Source organism: Felis catus, chromosome C1, assembly GCF_018350175.1.
Source record: "Felis catus isolate Fca126 chromosome C1, F.catus_Fca126_mat1.0, whole genome shotgun sequence".
NCBI classification, from domain to species: Eukaryota; Metazoa; Chordata; class Mammalia; order Carnivora; family Felidae; genus Felis; species Felis catus.
The window spans coordinates 196,396,755-196,422,546 of record NC_058375.1 but is presented as its reverse complement, the minus strand read 5'-3'; the positions used below and the strand labels follow the sequence as shown (position 1 = coordinate 196,422,546).

At 33.4% G+C, this 25,792-nt stretch overlaps 1 protein-coding gene across 6 annotated transcripts in view; it reads left to right on the top strand.

The window, feature by feature from the left end:
* Positions 1–25,792, top strand: part of ERBB4 (erb-b2 receptor tyrosine kinase 4) — a 1,138,707-nt gene that overhangs the window by 838,911 nt on the left and 274,004 nt on the right. For all 6 annotated transcript variants that reach the window (XM_019838613.3, XM_003991109.6, XM_019838614.3 and 3 more), the window contains exons 12-13: positions 1,661–1,860; positions 22,999–23,131. In XM_019838613.3, coding sequence (XP_019694172.1) covers positions 1,661–1,860; positions 22,999–23,131 — 333 coding nt within the window. The remainder of the gene's footprint in view (positions 1–1,660; positions 1,861–22,998; positions 23,132–25,792) is intronic.

Here is a 25,792-nt window from a genome sequence, read left to right as displayed (position 1 = left end):
TCAGGGCTCAGAAGGACACTGTTCTAAAAGCCCAATATCAATATTTTTATTCACATAGTAAAAATGAACGAGTTAATATTTATTAAGGCACTGCTTTATTTTATTTCAGATTTCATCTGTATGAGATTCTTATTTATGAACAGTTAAAAGTTGATTTACATAAAAGGATTTAGTTTTTTCTGCTTAAAAAGGAAAGATGCCTTAAATCAATATTATCATCAAATATTCTGTAATAATATTTCACAGAAATATTATTGAATTTTGCTATTAAAACTGGTATATCTGTAGGAGGTTTTACACTATAAAGGGGAAAGTACTTAATAAAAAAGCATAGTTGAGAGATACAGTCTATTCAAATGCTATATGCAACCAACTTTTATTATCTGTTGAGTCAAATGTTAAAAATCTGTCAAGCATTATTCACACTGTAATAAACAGCACAAGATGAGAACACAGATTTCAGAGAATGAATTACATCTCAGTTGAATATGCACATACTAAGTATATATATACATATATACACACATATATATATCAGCTTATTTTCAAGGCAAATATATATATGGATATTTATATATGGATATGGATATAAGAATATATGTATATGTATATACATGTATAATGTATAATATATGTGTGTATATATATACACACACACACACACACACACACACACGCATGGAAAAACTTCTGAGCTGAGTTGACAGCAAAGTATATTTAGATTTATAAATAAAACAAAAGGGGACAGCTTTGATCTCCAAAATGTAAAATATTGTTCATTAGTTGATTTAAATGTGGGAAACACATGATTCTTTAGAGAATGGAAAAGGAACTTAATTACAAAATGTGGGCTATATTGAAACAATTTCCTTGAAATGATAATTTGTTTCCACACTACAGTTGTTACTTAATTTTTAGAGATGCTTTCCCCAGTTGTCCAAGCCTTCTGAGTATTTTTTTTAACTTTTAGCTTAATTTCATTCTTCTCTTCAATTTTTAATGTCCCTTGTCCTTATTTATACATTCTTCAACTATTACAATTACACTTTGGCTTCTGAGGTATAAATTAAAGCTAAATATCTGTGGTCATTCTCTGCAATATTTACCCTCTGAAAGCATATATGAATTTATTAAATGGAGTAGAATTAAGGTCTTACTTTATGTAGATGAACAATAATTCCATAAACATTTATTAATTATTTAGCATTTTTAGTTTTATTTATTTAAGTAATCTCTACACCTAGTGTGAGACTCGAACTCACAACCCCAAGATCAAGAGCTGTTTGCTCCTTCAAATGAGCCAGCCAGATGCTCTTAATTATTTGGTTAGGGGATAGTGGGGAAAATAGTGAGCAGATATACTCGTACTAAGTATGTCAATAGATATACAGATATCATTAATATTTATACTTCCAAAAAATGAACATTTTCCTTTTGGGGGGTCAAATTATTACTTTTAAAACTTGGTATATAGCATGTAAATAAATAACGTTCAGGTCACGGTTTATTGATTTAATCTCTTTTTATGACCTATTTGCATTCTTTTTGGAGTAAGATGTGCCATCCTTATTTTACTTCAAGAATGTAAGTCATGGCCAGAAAATATTTATTCATATATACATATAAATACTGTTCTGTTCTCCCCCCTCCCTCTCTTTAGTGGCCTCTCCTTGCTTATCCTCAAACAACAGGGCATCACTTCTCTACAATTCCAGTCCCTGAAGGAAATCAGTGCAGGAAACATCTATATTACTGACAACAGCAACCTATGTTATTATCATACCATTAATTGGACAACACTCTTCAGCACTATCAACCAAAGAATAGTGATCCGGGACAACAGAAAAGCTGAAAACTGTAGTAAGTACATTATTTGGATGTTAAAACAGAAACTTTGAACATTTTCTCCCATTTTATGTTGGACCAAACACTTAAAAATAACTGATACAGGATTGTTTCCCTCTTTTTCTCAACCTTTAAGAAGGGGGGTAGTTAATCAGCATAGGGTGACTTTTTATAATCTATTGAATATTTTTATATCATACTGCGTGCTTCCAAATCTTGCCCAATCGTAAGAACCTTCCTGTGGAGACTTAGATTCAATAGATATAAATGGAACTGGGGCTTTTAAATATTTAACAAGCATCCTGGGTAATTCTTTGGACGTGATCAGTTTGTGGAAATCTGCCCTACTGAAGTTTCTGTTTGCTTTTTGGTTTCAGTGAATTTGGTATCATGGGATAACAGACTATTTACTCTTTGGGGGGTGGTGGCAAAAATGCAGATGTGTTCTGAAATGTGTAAAAGAGGCTGTTAAGAAAGTTCATTTCATAAATGCATTTCTGTAGCCAGTTCATTGTTTCTTTTTTACATTTATTTTGCCACTTACTGATTCACTCCATTTCTTTGTTACACAGAAGCAAATAATGTTTTCATGGATACATAATGATACATTCCTATCTTAAACTTTGATATTTCAATGATTAATATTTAATCTTCTGTGTGTTTCTACTAAGTACTATTTTCTTCTACATCCTACAAGCGCCACTGCTAAGCATGTGTGTCTGCCTTACTTATGATAAATATCAAATAAAAAGACTCAGAATTTAGATGATCTGTTACAAATACATATACTTACTGTGGTCACAATGCATCAGTCCTTTTAAAAATCACAACCCCTAAGAAACGTTTTGCTATTGGATGTTGTCTTATTGGTTTGGTCTGACCATTGGAACAGTCACAAAGGTATATTTATAAGTGAGTGAATAGTAAAGGACATTTTAAAAAAATATGAACTCTTAAGAGGCTTATATATTTCAGTTTACCAAGTTAAATAATGACTTTACTTACGAGTACCCCACCTTGTTTCTGAAAGTGTTTAAGGCAGTTCAGGGTGGCAAAATTCATAAAATATGACATAATTTGTGAGGAATTCACATTTTAGCCGTTTTGGACCCTTAAAAATACTTTTTGCAGAAAAAAAACCTATTGCAACCTGAGGTTTTGTTTCTTCTGTTCCACATAAAATCAAGAAATGTAAAATCTTATTATATATCAAAATATGCATGTTTTTATTGAATAATATTTATCCTTTTATTTAGCCTGCATTCTTTGCATAGTTTTATACCTTTTGATTTGTAACATAAAGCGTGTTTTTTTTCCTAATACTTAAGCTTCTTATCCCATATTTTTATATGTGTGTTTGTACATGACCCAGACAAAATAGATTATTCACAGAAGTAAAATAGAATCTTCTTCAACACAAATTTTTAACTATTTCCTTAAGTTAGGATTATAGTCTCCTATTTTTCTACTTCATTTAAAAAACAAAATAAAATAAAACAGTAGTACTACTAGGAAAACAAGAAAAACCTGAACAAAACATAAAAGAATCAGAGAAACACATTCCTCTTTCACCCGTTTAATCATTTTGCAAATCCCACATTTACTTCTTTTTATCTTTCATAAAGCCGAATAAAAAGCAAACGGAAAGAAGAACATGCAAAAAGAAATAAAAATGTAAAAAAAAACAAAATAAGGTAAAACATGTAATTATTCCATACTTCTTTAAGACTTCTAAGCTTTTTGAGCAACCAAAAAGTAAATAATAACAATAAATTAAAAATGTAACATGTTTTTTCAATTTTCAGTATTACACTTCTTAGACTGAGTTTATCCTTTTTTCAGACCATGAATGGTTTTTTTTGTTTTGTTTTGTTTTTGTTTTGCTTTTTGTTTGGTTTTTTGTTGTTGTTGTTGTTCTGTGCTCTTAGAGTTGACTTTTCAGTTTGGGGAAGAAAGGAAGCAGTTAGAAGAAGCAGTTTTATGGTGCTCTAGTATAAAATTAAGCGTTATCTTTTTTTTTTTTCATTTGTAACATTTTAGAGTAAACAGTTTTGCATGAAATCCTTTGATCACGATTTGAATTTCAGTCTAACAGTACACTGGATCCTGAATTTTCAGAAATGTAATTACCCTATAAACTTGACTTGAGAGGTGATGCTGCTGCTGTTTACCTTGAGCCTACAGTGGTTGCCCATCTGTGATTACAGCCTTTTCATCATCCATAGTACTATTTGCAAACGGGAAAACTTAAATATTTGCTTCATTTTAAATGCACTGCACGTATCGAATTTTTAAGATATTCTCTCTTAATAGGCTTTGCACATACAATATACACGAGCACACACATATTCACCACAAGGTACACACATACATATGCATATGCACACACAACACATACACATGTACACATCCCTAGAATACACACACATGCATACATACACAGTCACCATAAAATCCTCTAAATGTGAGCATTGGCTTGGTAACTTAAAAGACAAGGCAGCCTTGATTTTTAACATTGTTTTTGGAGTTCAACATGATTTAAACAGTAATGACAATAAAAGAAAAATTTTACCTCATCTGTAAAGTGTAAAAGTGGCTTGAGCCATCTTACACTTTTAAGTCAAAAATTTCAAAGCAGACTTTCTAGTTTGAAGAGATTGAGATTGAGAGAAACTCTAGGATATGAAAAGCTAGAACATTTTCTGTCTCCTTCATTTGTATGGCTATAGCATGAGCAAAATGACAGTGCTGGTTGGAAGAAGTTTTTGGGTAGGTTAATGAAAGGGTTTGAAGTTTCTTAAAATATCTAAATATAAAATTTAACTCTAAAACGTAAACAGTAAAGAGATTATATTACATTAACCCTTCAAAATCTGAGTTATATTTAAACTCATACACCTTTATCTTAAAAATATTTGTACATATACACTTAAACTAAACATAAACAAGAGAAACTAAATTCATAATTAACTTTTCAAAATGAAATTACATTTATTTTCTAATTATCATTGTTAGAACTCCAAACAGTAGAAACATGGAAAAAGAATATGTAATTTTTGTTTATAGATATATAGGTAGTGAAGCATATCTCTTCACATAGAAACAGTATCATAACATATATATTTAAATGGTCTTCAGCCATATGTTTCTGTCTAATTTATTATGAGCATCTTCCATGGTGGTGTTCTTATTGTTTTAAAAAGATGCATATAAATACATTTAGCCAATAATTGCCATATTAATGGTCGTTTATTTTCTATTTTTTACATTTTTAACACTGCCATAATGTGGATCTTAGTTCATAAAATATTTTGCAAGTACAATTATTTCCTTAGGCTAAATACTTCGAAGTGGGATTCCTGTGTAAATGAGGTAACATATGATAAATTTTGGTGTATTTTTTTACATCATCTTTCAAAAGTGATAGGTCAGTTTACACTTCTCCTAAACAATGTTTGATAGATAATATTTTCCACTGCTCTTTGTAACACTGGGTATTATCTATGGTTTTAAATTTTGGTGATCTGAAATATGAAAAAGAGGTCTTTTAAATTTATAATTTTTTAGCTGACAGAGCATTTCAATTTTCTTCTTTCGTAAATTAGTCAGTCTGAGTTTTTCTTATTTTCAACTTGGAGTTGGTCTTCTCCCTTTGGATTTGAAAGACCTCATCACAAATTAAGTATATTAAATTTTTATCTCTTGAATGTGTTATGTATAACTTTCCCTCTCAGGTAATTTTAAAAAATTGCCTTTTGATAAATATTTTATATTTTTATTTAGTTAAGTGGATAGATTGTTTTTTTTTTCATGTTTATGATCCTGGCATTGTCTTTGTCTTTTATTTCTAGTATATTACACACTCTGTTGAAATTTCTAATGCATCTAGAAGTTTTGGTGTAACATGATTTTTTTAAATCCTTAATTGATTAGGATGCTGATGAAACATAATTTATTTTATTTTATTTTATTAATGTTTATTTATTTTTGAGAGACAGAGAGAGAAAGAGCACGAGTGGGGAAGGGGCAGAGAGAGAGAGAGGGAGACACAGAATCCGAAGCAGGCTCCAGTCTCTGAGCTGTCAGCACAGAGCCTGATGCGGGGCTCGAACCCACAGACTGTGAGATCCTGACCTGAGCCGAAGTCATGCTCAACTGACTGAGCCACCCAGCCACCCCTCAAACATAATTTATTAATAATTCATCTTTCCTTTACTGATCTCAGGTGTCTGCAATATATGTTGTTATTATTTTAGAGAAGTCGGGGGAGGGGCAGCTAGAGAGGAGCAGAGGGAGAGAGAGAATCTTAAGCAGGCTCTGACATAGGCTCAATCCCATGACCCTGGGATCATGACCTGAGCCAAAATCAAGGGTCAGATGTTCAAACAACTGAGCCACCCAGGTGCTCCTGCAGTATTCCAGGTAAATGACAAAACAGTGCCAGGCTCTATCTCTTGATCTGTATAGTTTAATTTCATCTTTACCACCACCTTGTAAAGTATCATTATCTCTATTTTGCAGATAAATATACAGATGATCAGTAAGTTGAATAATATCCCCACTGTTTTGAGCTATTAAAAATCATATTCAGTATTTGAACCCAGCATTTGTCTAGTTTCAAAATCTATGCTCTCCATTTCGCCTTGATTTTCCCCCAAACAAAGAGAAATGATGGATTTTCATAAGAAAACCTGAATTACTGAAACATACCCAGTGCAGCATCACATTTAGGAGCACACTCTAGAACCAAATGGCCTGGGTTTTAATCCCAAGAAAACTATTTATTAGATGTTTGGTCTTTGGTAAGCTATTTAACATTTCTGAACCTCAGTTTTATCATTTGGATATGGGGTTAATAATAGTACTGACTTCACTGAATGCCTGGTTCAAAACAAGTGCTATATATATGCTATTATTATACAATTATATTTTCTTATTAAAATAGATTATATAGTATATAAATACATATAAATACATAGTGTAAAGATGCAATATTTAACTTTTTACTTAATGAAACATTTCTTCTTGGGGAAAAAGAAAGAAAGGAGAAATATCAAGGGCCTCATTTAAAAAAAAAATTCACATTATCAAGGTGGTGAGTTTTAAGTGTGCAAGTAGCACATAAACCACTGATAGATATTGAAGAAATGAGAGTTGTCACTAGAAGCCTAGATGTTGAGGAATTTAAAAATGACCTCCTGAGATCTTTAATGGATAAAACATGTCTATGCTTGAGACTCCTCTAAATACTTTCTCTCTTTACTCTTGTAATTAAAACATTTTAAAATCAGCTTTATAAGTAACAGACTTCATGCTTTATAAAAATATCCACAAAATATTAATTTTAGTTTAGTGTTTCAAGAGATGAATCTTTGGTGATGAGGAGTAGATTTTTTAGACAAAGAATATAAAAGGAATATAAGTTTCTTCATTTATCTATGATTTTTTTTTACATTTATCTATGATTTTGGTGTTCCTGAAATGTGATAGTTATAAAATCCTTCTCATTGGACATGCATCTAGAAAAAGGGAATAGTGAAACTATAGTCAATTGCTAATAACTGAATACTCTGAATGGCAACATGATCCAATTTTATGAGGAATCACTGAATGTCCAGAATTTAATCAGGGCAAAGAATTAATGAGTAGGGAATAAAGGGTATTTAACACTGGTGGAGAAAAATACAATGTTTGCTTAACATATTCTTTTGTTTTACTCTGGTGAGAGTGACAATAACTAAAAAATAGTAAGCATTTTAGTGTTTATGACATCGTAAGTAGTGTTGACTTTCTATAAAATCACAATCCCATTGGTATTGTCATCATTATCACCTCTAATATGTTGTATATTATAGAAAAATGAATTTCAATTATAAACTGAGGTTTACCTTGTTTTTTTTTTTTTAAATTTTCTTTATTTATTTTGAGAGGGGGAGAGGCAGCGAGAGAGGGAGAGAGAATCTCAAGCAGGCTCTGTGCTCAGTGCAGAGCCCTACACTGTGAGATCATGACCTGAGATGAAATTAAGTTGGACGCTCAGTCAACTGAGCCACCCAGGTGCCCCGATGTTTACCTTGTTTTAAGAAAATATTGCTAAGATTGCTGATTTTCTTACTTTCTCTCAGTCCTCTATTTTTGTCTTTAATTTGCACACTCCAAGCCCAGCCCATAGTATCTTGGGTAAATGTACGTTACCCAACAATGGCGACCATGTTAGAGAATTGTGCTATGGGCCTCACTGCCAGTCTTTACAGGGAAATTAGTCAACCTTGCCACACTTTTCAGTAAAACATAGTGCAGTACAAAACTTATAGTACGTAGCTTAGAATATAGTGAAGTCATTGTTCTAAGTAATCAGAAGATAGAAAATCTTAATTGTACTTCTAAGATTTTCTTCTTTATACTGAAGAAATACATTAATGCACTTTGTAAAAAAAATGCAAATAGGAGTTTTTTGTTGTATTTGAAATAGCACAGTATCCAATTACTAACAATGCTCTAAAATGTTCTTCGTGTTCTTATTAAAAGGGTAGTAAGCAGTTATAATTTCAGAAATGACGCTCCTTCCGTTTTGTAAACCAGAAATTCTGGAAGAACTGATGGCCCCTCAACAACAAAAACCAGAATGACTGCAGGCTTCAGTGTTCATCACAAATGGCAACATTTTAACCTGACTCGCTGCTAGATCAGTAGTTGGGGAATTTTAAGGCACCAGCTTTTAACTATTAAAAATGCAGAAGTCTGTATGTCAGTTTCCAGAGATTATTGCTTAGATAAGTGTTGTGGCTTCTATTGTATCTCCCCAAAAGATGTATTAAAGTCCTAATGCCTGTGAACGTGGCCTTATTTGGAGATAAGGTCTTTGTAGATGTAATTAAGATGTAAATTAAAATGGGGTTTGCACAGGAGTGGAGTAGGACCTTAATCCAATATGACCCGAGTCCTTGTAAGAAGAGGAGAGATGCAGAGACAGACACAGGTAGGAGAACGCCACATGCAGACATATACACGCGCTCATAGGGAAAAAATCCAAGTGATGGCAGAAGCTGAGACTGGAGTTATGCAGCTGTATGCCTAGGAACACCAGGGATTGCTAGCAATCGCCGGAAGCTAGGGAAGAGGCAAAGAACAGATTCTCCCTCTGAGCCCCCAAGAAGGAAACAGCCTGTGGACATTTTGATTTTGAAATCTGGAACTGTGGGAGAATAAATTTCTGTTACTTTAACCTGCTCATTTTGTGGCATTTTGTTACACCAGCCCTAGAAAACGAATGCATACAGTGGTTTGAGGCCCAGGATTCTGCATTTTTAACACATACCAGATCATTCTGAGGCAGATGTCTGTGGGAAATCATTTGAGAAACTACTGTCACACCCCCCATCATTCTTCCTATTATTCTATAGTCAGAAATATAATTAAAAACATATAGTCCTGATAATTCATTTCTTCCTATGATGATTTATTTCCTCAAAAAGGATGTACGACAAGAAAATTCACAGTTGAGTAACATGAAACTATATATTTAATAATAGTTTGGGGAGACAAAGATAAAGAATGAACTTTAAAAGGCATCCTATGGTGTTCTTTTCTTTTTCCTTTTAGTAAGATAACATAATAAAACAAAGGAATATTTAATAATAGTTTACAAATTAATTGAGTAATTATAGCACAATATATTGTACTATTAAATTTTATGTATTTAGAGTTTCAACAAAACACTTAGAAATTTATTTTACTCTATTACAGTTAATGTGCCTCCTGAGAGGTACTTTATAATGTGCTCAGTGTTCTAAGAATATTCAAGGACTTTCTAATATTTTGTCACTGTTGTCCCTGCTGCCTGTTATCTTCCCCACTAGAATTTCCTTCCCAGGTGCCATCAAGTCAGAGATATAGTAACTAGAATACTTAAGATTAAACAAAGCTGGGGACACCTGGGTGGCTCAGTCAGTTGGGTGTCTGACTTTGGCTCAGGTCATGATCTCACAGCTAGTGAGTTGGAGCCCCACATCGGGCTCTGTGCTGACAGCTCTGAGTCTGGAGCCTGCTTCAGATTCTGTGTCTCCCTTTCTCTCTTCCCCTCCCCCGCTTATGCGCTCTCTCTCTCTCTCTCTCTCTCTCTCTCTCTCTCTCTCTCTCTCTCTCTCTCAAAAATAAATAAACATTAAAAAAATTAAAAAAATATTAAACAAAGCTTTGGGTCATGTCTGTTCAACCTATTCAATATGGTGAGTGAGTGGGTATGTCTTATCAATTATTCCCCCATTCCTATCCCTCCTAACTTCTCTAGTTTTAACTCATTCTAACATGTTACAAAGACTACACTCTCATTCCACATATATACCTAATGTTCCCTACTCATAGACGTCACTGCAACACAGTCTTATGATGATCCTCTTCCCAAGAGGACTTCTGACCTCCAGAACTCTAAGGACTAAATTTGTGTTGTTTTAAGTGATTACATTTTGTTATTTATTACAATAGCAAAAAGAAACCAATCCAGTGCTCTTTTAATGGCAAAAACCCAAGTCAAATTATTTTAGGCAAAAGAAGAGAGCATATTATATGGAAACCAAAGAAACCAGGTCCAGTTATATTAGACAAAATAGAATTTAAGTAAAAAAATGTAACAAAAGACAATGATGGTCATTATGTAGTAAAAGAGGAGTGAATTCACCTAGGAGATATAACAATTATAAATATATATGCAACCAACAACAGAGCATCTGAACAGATCTGAAGGGAGCAATCACTAACAATACAATCATGGCAGGGGACTTTAATGCCCCACTTTCAGTGACCATCCATACACAAACTAAGGACTTGAACTATAAGGAAATAAGGAAACACTGGACTTGAGCTATACTTTAGACCTACTGGACCTAAAAGACATGACAGAACATTCCATCCAATAGCAGCAGAATATATATCATTCCAAGCACACATGAAATATCCTCCAGGATATATCACATTTCAGGTGACAAAACAAGTCTTAGCAAATTTTAAAAGATTGTAGTTATGCCAGTTATCTTTTCTGACCATAATGGTATATAACTAGGAATCAGTAACAGGAGGAAAACTAGAAAATCCTCAAATATGTAGAAATTAAACAACACACTACTTAACAACCAATTGGTCCTTAAATGAAATTAAAAGATAAATCAATATCTTAAACAAAAATGGAAACACACCATACCAAACTAATGTGATGCAGCTTAACAAGTCCTAAGAGAGAAGTTTATAGCAAAACTTGCATTTTAAAAGAAAGGAAAAGAAAGATCTCAAATAAACAACTTAATTTTTTACCACAAGAATTAAAAAAGACAAGAAAAAACAAAGTCCAAAGTTGGCAGAAGGACGGATATAAAGGATCAGAACTGAAATAAATGAAATATAGAATGGAAAAACAATAGAAAGGATTAATGAAATGAACAGTGTTTTTTTTTTTAAAAGATAAACAAAAATTGGCAGACTTTCAGCTATACTAACAGGGTAAAAAGAGAGAGGACCCAGATAATATTAGAAATGAAAGAGGAGACATTACAACTGATACCACAGAAATACAAAGGATTATTAAAAGATTACAATGAGCAATTATATGGCAACAAGGTAGACAACCTAGAAAAAATGGACTAATTAATAAAAACATACAAGTTTGAATTATGTTTTGAAAAAACAGGTAATCTTAACAGATAAGTAACGAGATTGAGCCAGTAATTAAAAACTTCCCATCATAGAAAAGCCCAGTTTTATTTATTATTTTCTAGTTTTATTGGTGAATTCTACCAAACATCTAGAGAAGAATTAATACCAATCCTTCTCAAACTCTTCCAAAAAAATTGTGGAGGAGGGCACACTCCCAAATTCATTTTACAAGGACAGCATTGTTTTGATACAAAAGCCAGATAAGGACACTGTAAGAAAAGAAAATTACAAACTGATATCCTTGAATAAATATGGATTCAAACATTCTTAAAAAAATATTGTAACACTGAAATTAGGGGCACCTGGGTCACTCAGTGGGTTAAACGTCCGACTTCAGCTTGGGTCATGATCTCACAGTTCCTGAGTTTGAGCCCCTAGTCGGGCTCCATGCTGATAGCTTAGAGCCTGGAATCTGCTTCAGATTCTGTGTCTCTGTTTCTCTGTCCTTCCCAGGCTCACACTCTGTCTCTCTCTCTCTCTCTTTCAAAAATAAACATTAAAAAAATTTTTTTAAGAAAACTGAACTTAATAGCACAGTTAAATAATCATTCATAATGATCAAGTGGAGTTATCCCTGGGATGCAAGGATGGTTCAGAATATACAGATCAATATAATGATACGCCATACTAATAGAATGAAAGACAAAAATCATCATCATCTCAAGAGATGAATAAAAAGCATTTGACAAAATTCAACATTTTTCATGAAAAAAAGCTCTCAACAAATTAGATATAGAATAAATAGAAGAAACACATCTCAACATAACAAAGTCTGAGTATGCAAAAGCCACAGCTTAGGAATACTTGGGAATAAATTTGATGAAGGAAGTAAAATATCTATACATCAAAGACTACATAATATCGGTCAAAGAAATTGAAAATGCAAATAAATGGAATGATAACCCACATTCATGGATTGGAAGAGTTAATATTGTTAAAATGTCCACAGTACCCAAAGTCATATATAAATGCGATACACTCTATCAAAATTCCAATGGCATTTTTCACAGAAATAGAAAAAAAAAATCCTAAAATTCCTATACAACTGCGAAAGATTCTGAAGAGCCAAGTCAATTTTATGAAAGAACAAAGGTAGAGGCTTCATGGCTCCTGATTTAAACTATATTACAAAGCTATAGTAATTGAAACAGTGTGGTACTGGTACAAAAACGTATACATAGACTAATGAAGCAGAATCAAGAGCTCTAAATCAACCCATACATATATAGTCAATTAATATTTTATAAAGGAGCCAACAATATTGAATGCAGGAACAAATAGTCTCTTTAATAAATGATGTTTGGAAAGCTGAATGTTCACATGCAAAATAATGGAATAGGATGCCTATCTCATACCACTTACAAAAATTAACTAAAAATGGGTTAAGGACTTAAACATAAGACCTGAAAACATAGTGCTCCTAGAAGAAAACATAAGCAGTAGTAAGCTCCTTAACATTGGTCTTGGCAATGATTTTATGAATATAACACCAAAAGCAGAAGCAACAAAAGCAAAAGTAAACACGCGGGATTACATCAAACTAAAAATTTCCTGCAGAGCAAAAGAAAACTCAATAAAAAGAAAAGGCAACCTTAAAATGGGAGAAAACATTTACAGATCATTATATCTGATAAGGTGTTTGTACAAAAATTATATAAGAAACCCATACAACTCAACAGAAAGCTGCAAACTTTTCCTGTTTAAAATTGGGCAGAGGAATGAAGAGGAGTTTCTCCAAAAAAGACATGCATATGGCCAACAAGAACGTGAAAACAGGCGTTCAACATCACTAATCATCATGGAAATGCAGATGGAAACCACACCTCACACATGTTAAAATAAGAGAAATTACTAGAAGTGATGGTGAGGATGTGGAGGAAAGGAAAATCTTGTATAGCAGGAATGTAAGTTGGAGTGGCTACTATGGAAAACAGTGTAGAGGTTTCTCAAAAACTTAAAAAGAGAACTACCATATGATTCAGCAATCCCATTTTTAGGGATGTATCCAAAAAATATCAAATCAAGATCTCAAAAAGATATCTGCATGCCTATGTGCACTGCAGCATTATTCAGCCATAAAAAATAATGAAGTCTTACTATTTGCAATGATGTGGATGGACCCAAAGAGTATTATGCTAAGAAAAACAAGTCAGTTAGAGAAAGACAAATACCATATGATTTCACTCATTTGTGGAATTTAAGAAACAAAACAAATGAACATAGTGGGGGAGGAGAGGCAAACCAAGAAACAGACTCTTCACTATAGATAAAAAGCTGGAGGGGAGGTGGTAAGGTTTGGGTCAAATAGATGGTAGGGATTAAGGAAGGCATTTGTTGTAATGAGCACCGGGTGTTGTATGTAAGTGATGAATCACTAAATTCTACATCTGAAACTAACATTACACTGTATGTTAACAAATTGGTTTTTAAATAAAAATTTGGAGAAGGAAAAAAAATAAGATCCTTACTCTGCTGTTTAAAACCTTCCAACAGCTTCCCATAACTTTTTGGACAAAGCAGAAAATCTTGTAAATGACCTGTAAATCCTATATAATCTGGCTCTTGTATACCTCCACTATCTCATCAGGTACCACTTTCCCACTCACTGCCCATGTGCAGCCTTTTCTCTATAATCACTAATCTTATTCCCTGCTCAGTCTCTCTTGGCTAGAGTTGTGATTCCCAAATTCCCCCAGCCCTCTTTGCTTTAATTATTCCTACTTATCCTTCTCATCTCAGTTTCTTATTCCTCCTTATGTGGGTAGACCTAATGCAATTTACTGATTAGGTTAAGGCAAGTGCTATATTCTCTCAGTGCATTCTCCCTCTTTCTCTCTCTCTCTCTCTGTCTCTCAGCGATTATTTATCTCATGCTTGTCTTCTCAACTAGACTGTAAGCTGTAGATAAGAGAATATGTATTTTATTTCATGTTTTCATCATATCCTTATTTGTTAGCAGTGTCTAGCATAAAGTTAAGTAGTTTCTAAACAAATATTTTTAGAAGTAAACACATGAATATACTTGTATGTTTTCATATTTCTCTTAAGTATATTTATTGAGGGCTTAATTTAGCTAAGTAATCCTGCATTAAATACTCTGCTAATATGAGGTCTATTCTTCATCACAACCCTGAAAGGGAGATATTATCATTCATTTTTTCAGGTGAGTAACATGTAAATAATTGCCTGAGGCTACATGGCTAGTCATAGAATAAGGATTTGAATCTATACTGCTCTGATCACAAAACTGAGCTACTACAACTAAATCATGTATTTTAGCCTTAAAAAAAAAAAGGCTAGTGGTATCTGTTCAAATATATTCCAAATAAAACCCATGCCTCTATATACAGTAAGTAATACAAACAGCATGGATGGTTTTGTATAATGAAAGAAAAAATATTTTTTTTTCTGCATTTGTGCCTGTAGACAGGTATTCTATTCCAATATTTTGAGCTAATCCATTTACTTGAACACATGCAGCACAGCAGCAAGAACCATTATTTAAGCTTGCATCTATTTTAATGAAAGCAAGTTCAATACTCTATATAAAGGTTGAAATACTAAGCACATTATTATCTCTCCACATTTTTAACAGACAGATAACAATTCAGATGAGATAAAGAAAAATCTATTTTACAGCTTCCAGAGAAAACACAGAGTAAGTTAAAGGTTGCCTAATCACTACATTCCTAAAGTTTCTTTAGTGAGGCTTGTAATGGCCTTTTGAACTGTAAGCCATTGAATAGGCCTTCTACTCCTTCCCCATGTGACTATCACTCTGGGAGGTCAGAGAACTGTTGAATTCTGGGTGCTAATCGAAAGTTCTTTTCTCTGAAGAATTTCAAAGAAGAAGCTTCCTTGGCCTTTTGTTCTATGCTGTGTGAAGACACTTCTCTTGGTTTCACTCTGGAGAAAATGATCAACACAGCCTTCAATACCATCATCTAGTGGTTTGGAAAAAAATGAGAAGAAAGTAATTGTTTTCTGTTTATTCTCACTTTCCTCCAATAGATAGCTTAGTGTTTTCCTGGTCTAAAACTGTTCTGAAATTGAGGATCTAAAAATTCAGAGTAAGGGAGGCATTAAGCAGTTGAAAAGAAGGTAGGGGCTTGGGTGAAGCTAAAACTCTCCTGTCCATATAATTCAAAGCATGCAATAGAAAATCAAAGAAGGCAGCTTTTATCCTTCCCAATATTAAAGAGTCCACCTCTCTTGGTAGGGGAAAGGAGAAAGGACAAGAGTGTGAGGCTTTGAAACCTGAAAAAAATGAGTAAGAATTGGTGAAATAGACCAAAGGGTGATAGGATATCATGAAATTGGCAGTAACCAGGGGGTACTAATGACTTTGTCAACATTCTAATGGAAGAAATTGAAAATGCATTTGAGAGACTTAGAAGTTGGCAAATTTGAAGCCTTGATTTTATTTCCTATAAGGATTTGAAGGTGATGAAAGCAGAGAGCCAGCTTCATAACATTGCAATGTGATTTTGTCTGTACTCTGCTTGTATTTACAAGTTGCTTTATTAATGAAACTTTTTTTTCCACTTTTGGGGATTTATTCAAATGCAAATGTGTGTTAGAAGTGTATATAAATGTATACATGTTGCAGAGTGTGAAACTCTATTAATAACTTAAAATGGCTGAATGATTATAAAAATGGGTATTATAACTTTATATTGGTTGATACCATAGATCTTTGGCTTCTTTCTAACTCTATGAAATAGAATTTGATCTTACACATTTATGTTCAGTCAGCTTAACTGAACCAATTTTTAATCTCCTTACATCTGTAAGTTAGTACAAGTCACATATACATGTAAGTAATCAGTGATATGAAACCTATGTAAAGATTCCATTTCAATTGACTTTTCTTTTGTATGGTGAGAGAACCCTCTTTCCCTGCATTATAAATAAATAAGAAAGAAGGGACTGTTGCTATTAGTTTAAAATCAATATAGCAGATAAACTGTCAGCCTTTCCCAAGTAGAACATAAAATCATTCAAGTTTTGAAAAGTCTCCACACGATATGAAGAAAAAAAAATAGTTACAATATATGGTGTTTAATTTAATGAATCTAAGATGTGGAGAAAACTGTAATTAAGCAAAGTCCACAAATTTTATGAGTTACTTACAATAATAATATATTTGAGAAGAGGGACAATCTTAGCTACATAGGAAAGCACTCTATTCAGTCTCTGTTCTTTCAGACTATCTTTAAAAATTACATTTATATATTATTTAGGATTATAACTATAAAGTAAATAAATTAAAACAGGATCGAAGGAGGTATACTTTTTTTTTAGTTTACTTATTTATTTTGAGGCGGGGGAGGGGGGGTGGGCTTTCATGCATGAGCAGGGGAGGGGCAGAGACAGAAGGAGAGAGAAAATCCCAAGCAGGCTTCACACCATCAGCATGGAGCCCTAGGCAGGGCTTGTTCGCATGAACCATGAGATCATGACCTCAGACGAAATTAAGAGTCAGATGCTCAACTGACTGAGCCACCCGGGCACATCAAAGGAGATATACTTTTTAATAAAGTTTTGTGGGTGCTTAGAAGCTGTTTTGGGGAATTTGGGGGAAATATTCTATGAAAACTTTTGTCTCTAAACAAGAAACAGCAAGTGATCCCATGTTGCATTTTTTAATGTAAATATAGGATGTCCTTTTCTGGCCAAGACATAATAGCAGGGATCAGATTTACTCTCCCTCATGAAACAAGAAGAAGAACAAAATGTATGAAATGACAATTGGCAAGAGAGTAGATATTAGATAATGAAGGAGAGTGATTCCTAAGAGTGCAGAAACAAATGAAGTGAGCCTGGCGATGGCTCTGACCAACTACTTTGAGAGAATTTTTAGACCACAGCATAGTCAGGAGGAACCCAGAAGAGTCCCAGAGACTGCTTGAGTTGAGGGGGCAGAGCCGAGATTCCAGGGAGACCAAGGCAGCTGGAGTACAGAGACAGAGTGCCAGAGAGAGAGCAGCACCAAGGGAAAACCACACTGCAAGAAACATCAGCAGAAGTCCTTTGGTAGGAGTAAACAATACCAGATGAAAATATGGTTCTACAGATGGGATAAAGAGCCCTACATGGATACATATATGGAATCTTTGTTTTATTATTTAATTCTCTTAAAAGAGCAATCTAATGTTTAGACTAAAATAATGAGCATGTGGTGAATAGGATGTAGAAAAGTAAAATGTATGATGGTCGTTCAAAGCTTAGTAATGGAGAAATGGATATATCCTATCTTAGGGTTCTTAGAACATACATTAAGTGCTAGAAAATACTGAAATAGTGGTAGAATATAATGAAAATAGACCGCAGTAAATTAAAGATGTGTACTAGGACTTCTGCTTCTGGTAAGATGAATTAGATGTACCTTTGCCTATTCCCTTTGCTAAGTACAACTGAAAACCGTGGACATTATATATAAAAGAAATGTAAGATTTTGATACTTAGGGAGAAGAAGGAAAACATATTTGGCAACTTGGAATCCAAGAAAGAGCACAGATATGAGGCCCCTAGGTTTTCTTTTTGTCTCCTACCTCCCAGATTTGGAGGCAAAGAAACTGAAAACTCAGAAACACTACCAAAAAAGCTGAAATGAAATCCTGTTCTCTCTCTCCAAAGGACCAGGAAAGGGGCATACTAGCTGTATCAGAAATCTTTTAGGCAACAACTACTCTAGCCAAACACCACAGAAAGAAACCATGGCCCAACTTCACCCATGGAAAGGAATGAGAAGTGTGGGCTTCTACCCTCACAAGACTAAAGCAAGGTGCCCCAACCTCCCTGGCATCTGGTGTTACAGAAGGTGGGGTATGGAGCTGGGACTTTCATCCCCACTTGGGTAAAGAGAACAAGGCAGGACTGCATTGAAACCCCTAGTCTGACATTTGTAGCCTGAGGCAGTTTAGCCTGAGTCTCTGCCCATCTGTAAAATGAGTAATTATTTCTACTTTGCACTGATGATTTTTAAGATTAGGATACATATGTGAACAAAGAGTACCAACAAACAAACAAACAAACAAACAAAAGAAATAAATGAAAGAAAGAAAAAGAAAGGCAGAAGGACAGAAAGAAAGAAAACTACAAACCAATGTGTTTCTCAGGAATATAGAAGCAAAAATCCTTAGCAAAGTAGAGCAAATAGTATTCAACAATTCAACAATACATAAATTAATTATACAGCGTAACTATACAGGGCTTATTCCAGGGATTCAAGGCTTATTCAATATAGAAAATCAAGCAGTATAGTATATATTAATAGGCTACAGAAGAAAAATCACATGACCATATTAATGAATATAGAAAAAGCATTTGAAAAATTATTAAGAGAAAATATTGGGACCTATGGCTAGACAGAGAATTTAGAGTTGTCACAAAAAGCACAATCTATAAAAGGGAAAATTGATAAATTAGATTTTAAAGTTAAAATAATTGCTCTGAAAGAGATATTATTGAGAGGACCAAAGTGCAAGCTGCAGATTGAGAGAAATTATTTTTAACTCAGATGCAGAGAGAAAGAAAGAGAAAAGTTAGATGATATATAGATATAGGTTAGCTGATAGAATATATAATGAACTGTCAACATTCAACAATGAAAGTATGTAATTAAAATGGACAAAGACAAAGATACATTTTACTGAAGAGGATATATGGATAGCAAATAAGTGCACGAAAAGATGTCAATATTATTATCCATTTTATGGAAATTAAAATTAAAGCCACAATGAGATATCCATATACACCTATCAGAATGGCTAGAGCTATTTTAGTGACAAAACCAAATGCTAGAGAATATAGCAGAAATGAGATCATTCCTACACTCCTGGTGAGAATGTAAAATAGTTCAACCACCTAGAAAACAGTTCAGCCGTTTCTCAAAAACAATAACAAATGTTAACTAAAATGCCCAATTTTAGTTCATATGACCCAGCAATTATACCGCTGAGCATTTATTCCAGACAAATGAAAATTTATATTTACATAAAAACCGATAAGCAAATGTTTATAGCAGCTTTACAGCGCAACATTAGGGATCATTGTGTGATGGAAATCTTCTGTATCTATACTGTATCAATGTCAATATGCTCTTTGTGTTATTGAACTACAGTTCTGTAAAATTTCACTATTAGGGAAAATTGAGTAAAGGGAATATGGATCTCCCTGTATCACTACTGACAACTGCACATGAATTTATAGTTATCTAAAAATAAAAACCCAATCAGGAGAATTTCTGTATAGATGAAGCAGCCTTATATTGGAAAAAGATGTTATCTAGGATTTCATAGCTAGAGAGGAGAAATCAATGCCTTGCTTCAAAATATCAAAGGACAGTCTGACTCTCTTGTTAGGGGCTAGCACAGCTGGTGACTTAAAGTTGAAGCCAGTGCTCACGGACCGTTCTGAAAATCCAAGGATCCATAAGAATTATGCTAAATCTACTCATCTGTGCTCTCTAAATGGAACAACAAAGCCTAGATGACAGCACATAGTGTTTTTAACAAACGGTGCGGGAAATATTGGGTATCTATACGCAAAAAAATGAATAGAACTTTTGTACTTGTGATGGTGAATTTTATGTGTCAAATTGACTGGATCGTGGGGCTAAACATTATTTCTGGGTGTGTCTGTGAGGGTGTTTTTGGATGAAATTAGCATTTGAATTTGTAGACTGAATGGATCTACTGCAAAATAGATAGGCATCATCCAGTCCACTAGAGGTCTGGATAGAACATAAAGACAGACGGGAACATTCACTCTCTAAGTATGACTTCTGAGCTAGGATATTGGTGTTCTCCTGCCCTTCGATTGCACTGAAACCATCTGTGCTCCTAGTTTGCAGGCCTTTGGATTGAAACTGGAATTATGCTATAGGCTTTCCTAGCCCTTCTGCTTGCAGGGGGCAAATGGAAGGGACTTTTCAGCCTCCAGAACTGTGTAAGACAATTCCTTACGACAAATCATATACATCCTATTTGTTTTGTTTCTCTGGAGAGCCTCGACTAATACAGCACCATACAAACTAACTCAAAATGGATCATACACCTGAATGTAAAATCAATACCATAAAACTTCTAAAAGAAGCCATCATAGAAAAACTTTGCTACCTTCAATTAGACAAAGATTTTTTAGACATGATACCCAAAGCACAATTTATAAAAGAACAAATTGATAAATTTGTTTGCTAATTAAAAACTTCTAATTTTCAAAAGACAGTGAATATGTAAAGAACTCTTAATACTAGGTAGTATGAAAACAATCAATCCAATACAAAATGAGAAGATTCAGTAGCTCTTATCCAAACAAGATATATGGACAGCAAATAAGCACCTTAAAAGATGCTCAGTGTCTTTAATCATTCTGGAAAAGCAAATCAAAACTTTAATGAGGGGCACGTGGATGGCTCAGTCGGTTAAGTGTCGAACTCTTGATTTCAGCTCAGGTCGTAACCTCATGGTTGGTGAGTTCAAGCCTCACTTGCGTTCTGCTCTCTGACAGTGTGAAGCGCGCTTGGGATTCTCTGTTTCCCTCTCTCTCTGACCCTCCCCTCTTCACTATCTCTCTGTCACAAAATAAATTAAAAAAAATTAAAAAAACTTAAAAAAAATAAAAAAAACAAAACCATAATGAGATATCACTACAGACCTATTAGGAAGGCTAAAATTAAACAGACTGACCATACCAAATATTGGCAAAAATGTGGGGAAACTTTAATTTTTGAGTTCAGTTTACTGCTATTGGGAATGTAAGATAGTACTACTTTGAGAAACAATTTGATCATTTCTTAACAAGTTAATCTTACTTACCGTATTATCCAGCCATTTTACTCCTAGGTGTTTACTGAAGGGAAGTGAAAATATATGCCTATACAAAGATTTGTACATGATGTTTATAGTAACTTAATTTTAGTAGCACAAAATTGGAAACAGTCTAATGTGTAGCAATAGGTGAATGGTTTATTTAACAAATGCTGTATATACATACAATGGAATATATTCAGTGAGGAAAATAAAGGAAAATTGATACACACAGCAACATGGATGAATTTCAAATTGGGCTATTTTGTTTCAGTGTTTTAAAACTAGTTAGCATCATGGATGCTGGCAATTCACTTTCTCAAGCATATGTTAGAGAAGGTAACTTTCACAGATATGTTTCCTGCTTATATTATACTCACATATTCAATTCTATCCCAACCCACCTCACAAATGCTCTTGTCATGACAATTTGCATCCCATAATAATTAAACCTGGTAACTAATGGAAAGATAAGGATGTTTTTGATTTTTTTTAAATCTTCTTGGAAATTCTTAATATTTTATGAAAACACAGAGTTGTGTTTCAGATGCCACAAATCAACTTTTCAGACACTCAGAATAACATTTGAAGTCTCTATAGGCCCTTCTTATTCAAAACCTAGTATCCATTAACTAAAATTATGTTATTCTATATAAGTAATAATATACTGAATAAATGATACTGAATATAAAGGGAAACAGAGATGGCAAACTTAAGTAGAAATTAATTAATTAATTAGTTTATTTATTTTTTATGTTTATTTATTTTTGAGAGAGAGAGAGAGAGAGAGAGAGAGAGAGAGAGAGTGAGCACCAGCTGGGGAGGGGCAGAGAGAGATAAGAGAGAGATAGAGACACAGAGTCTAAAGCAGACTCTGGGCTCTGAGCTGTCAGCACAGAGGGTAAACTTAAGTAGCAATTTTAAAAAGCCCAAATTTTCTTTGGCACCTTTCTCCCCAATATACAGAGATAAAACTAAATTTTAGTTTGTTATTACTTTATTCTCTTATACCTCCTCATGAATGACTACTGTGATTTGTTTCATATATTTGCAAAATGTTTTCCTCACATGTGCCACTTTGGCTAAATAGCAAGGCAAGCAGAGGCCTATAAAAAAACTTGTATTTTATTTCCATTTCTGTCTCCCCTCTTATCTTCCAGATATTCTTCTTTTTCTTTCTCTTTTTAAATTTTGTTTTGTTTTGTTTTAAAACAAAGATGATTTGTTCTATATCTTCATGAAGCTCTCATATGAAATTGAAGAAATTTTTGGTGTCATAGTGGAGCAAAGGTTTGGGTTGAGAAAGGTGGTCTGTTCCTTACCTTAATTGGAAGATTAATTTCTTTCATGCTTCCTCCCTAGAATTTTGATGTAGACAATTGATATTTGGTTATTCTTATGAGAAATGTAATGGTTATATATATAGGCACTGATGGGGTTTCTGCAATATGGAAGAAGGTGACAGTAGGGTGGGTCATGGTGACTGACTGGGTAGGCAGACAGAGTTATCTGCCACAGATCTCCTTCAATCCCACTTCTTCAGAAACAGCATTACTTAGGAAGAGTCATATTAAAATGGTAAGTTTTGACACAGCCTTCTGTTTTGTTTCTTCCTTGAATTTGGTGTGCTTTTTAGCTGCTGCAGGAATGGTGTGCAACCATCTGTGTTCAAGTGATGGCTGCTGGGGACCTGGCCCAGACCAATGTCTGTCCTGCCGTCGCTTCAGCAGAGGAAGGAGCTGCATAGAGTCTTGTAACCTCTATGATGGGTAAGGCATCTTACAATGTTGCCTTTACCTCATAAGTTTGACTACTGAGTGTTTCAGATTTTAAAATGATAAGAAAATGGTAAAATTGCAGAATGTGTGAGCTGGCCAAGATTTTTCAGGGGAGTTCTTGTTGCATAAAGGTGACAACAATAGAATTGTTTTAAGGGAAAGACTTTTATCTGAAATACGTCCAAATATGTATCAACTATTATACACACTTTAAAAAAGTGTACCAAAATAGATCATTCTTAGTAAATTATAGCAGTTTGTACTTAAGCAAAATTGAAAAATATATTCTTATTTTCCTTATGAAGGAGATTATTACAAGTAATCTTTCAGATGTTCCAATAATCTTTTTTTCACATGCTTTCCTATTAATTTTCATCTGGAATACTATATACCTTTTGATTTTTTTCCATCCAAGTTCTGTGTCTATTTGTGTATTAGAAACAATACATGTTTCTGCGTCTCTGACAACTGCTTAACCCTATAGAAAAATTGCCTTTGTAGTTTCTATTTGAAGAAGTTTTTGGAAGTGTTCTCCCACTTTCTAAAGATAACCTAAGCAGTATTTTAAATCAAGTATTTTAAATTCCTGCTGGTGCTATAATAATCACATTGCCAACAATAAAACCTGGCATATATCTTGTTGCATGGCATTTCACATAGTCATAAAATCAGTTTATCATAACATATCATTTCATGCATCACAGTTGTCCTTCATTAGTGTGATAATACATTTTTTAGTACTGTTCCTGATTCAAATTTTCTCATAATGCTCACCAAAAGGATTTTCAACAGTTCTGTAAAAGTGTAGTTTTGAAGTTCTTTGTTTCATTTATTGTTTTGTTTCATGAATTGTCCCATTTTATCTTTTTTTTTTACAGGTTAGAATTTTTGTTTTAAAATTCTACATCTCCTGTACAATATTATGGTATTTAAGTGACCTGTAAATGGTTAATGTACAGTGCCTTTGCTTTTGCTGAAATAAAACCATGAATTATGATTTCTTCAATGCAGTTATAGAATTGTCCCATTTTAAATAACTGTTTTCATGATCCGAGGAAACATTGCACTTTTGCATTTTATATCAGAAAGATAGAAATCTTTGGATCATAATAATATTGATATGTCTCTTCTTTGAAAGAAACCAATTCCCTTCATGAAATTTAGGAAAAAAAATAAAATGAGAAATTTAAGTATGAAACAATTTAAAATAATAATTTAACTGTTTTTCAGGAAAATTTCAGCTTATAATTTTGTAAGTTACGATCAACTTATAAATTTGATAATGGATAGCAAATTCTGTGTTTCTTTTCTCATTAAATTGTATTCATGCTTATTCTCATTATTATAATAGAATGATATTATCTGAACATAAAATACTTGATTAAAATATGATTAAAATATGCTTGTTTGTTGTTTAGCAATCGATGCCATTAAAGTGTAACTAATAGATTTTAATTCCATTTAGTGAATTACAAGTTTATTTGTGTATATATATGTATACATGTATATATATGCATATATATATATATATATATATATATATATATATACACACACATACATACAGTACTGAAGAGGAAATGGGGCTGTAGCAATCATGTCTTCTAATAGCAACATCTTATAAACAGTGAAAACTGGTAGAATTAAGTGTTGGCCAGTGTCAGAACACTGTAGAAACAAGCCAACACTAGAATTCAGACCATCTGATTTCCGTCCTGTATCTTTCCAGATGCTATTTTTCTTTAACATTTCCATTTTCAACTTGTCAGATATATGAAAATGATACATATGCAAATGCATATACTATCCTCTGTCTCATGTCTGCAAAATAATGAAAGCTAAGGAAAAATAACCTGTTTTCTAAAAAAAACAACACTGATTACCAGACTGTTTTTAAAAGTTTAGCATTTTACAAGTCATTAAATCAAACGTATTAAAAGCTATAACGTTTTTCATGTATTTTGCAATAGTAATAGGGCTCTAGGAAATCATATACAAGAATTAGCTTGAAAGATAATAAGTGAAAGTACCTTGTAAAAGTCTGATGTAATTCTAGTCTATGCAATGATAGGTTTTCCCACTTCCAATCTTGTGGCACTGGCTAATTTCTCCTGACATTGCTTGGCAGTTAGTTAAAACAGCCTTTGAGGAAGAATTAATTCAAATCCTAACTTCATCACTTCCTAGTTTTAAATCTTGGATAAATAACCTAATTGTGCGAATCATTTCCTTTTCGTGTCAATTTATCCAAGCTAATTAGATGGCTAGGTAGAATAGTTATCTTAAAATTACTGAAAACAAATACAAATGTGACACTTACCAAAATCAGGGAAACTATTTTTATATAAAAATAGTTTTGACTATCATATGAGAAGAAGTCCTAAAAAGAGGACTTTTTAAAGGGGACTAGAAAACCAGTTAATTCCTGGCTGTTAGCATTCAAATCCAGGTCATAGAAGCCACTGTATTTCAGCAACTCAGAATTAGAGTGCACAGGCATTTAAAATGAAAGAGAAAGCTCATTACAATGCAGTCTTAAAATTGTTCTTATCTGGCAACATGGTTAAATGTTTTTGAAATGTTAAGAACAACATGGGAACATCAGAAAGGGTGCCAATCTAAGCTCTTTGTAGGCATTTTTTATATTTAACA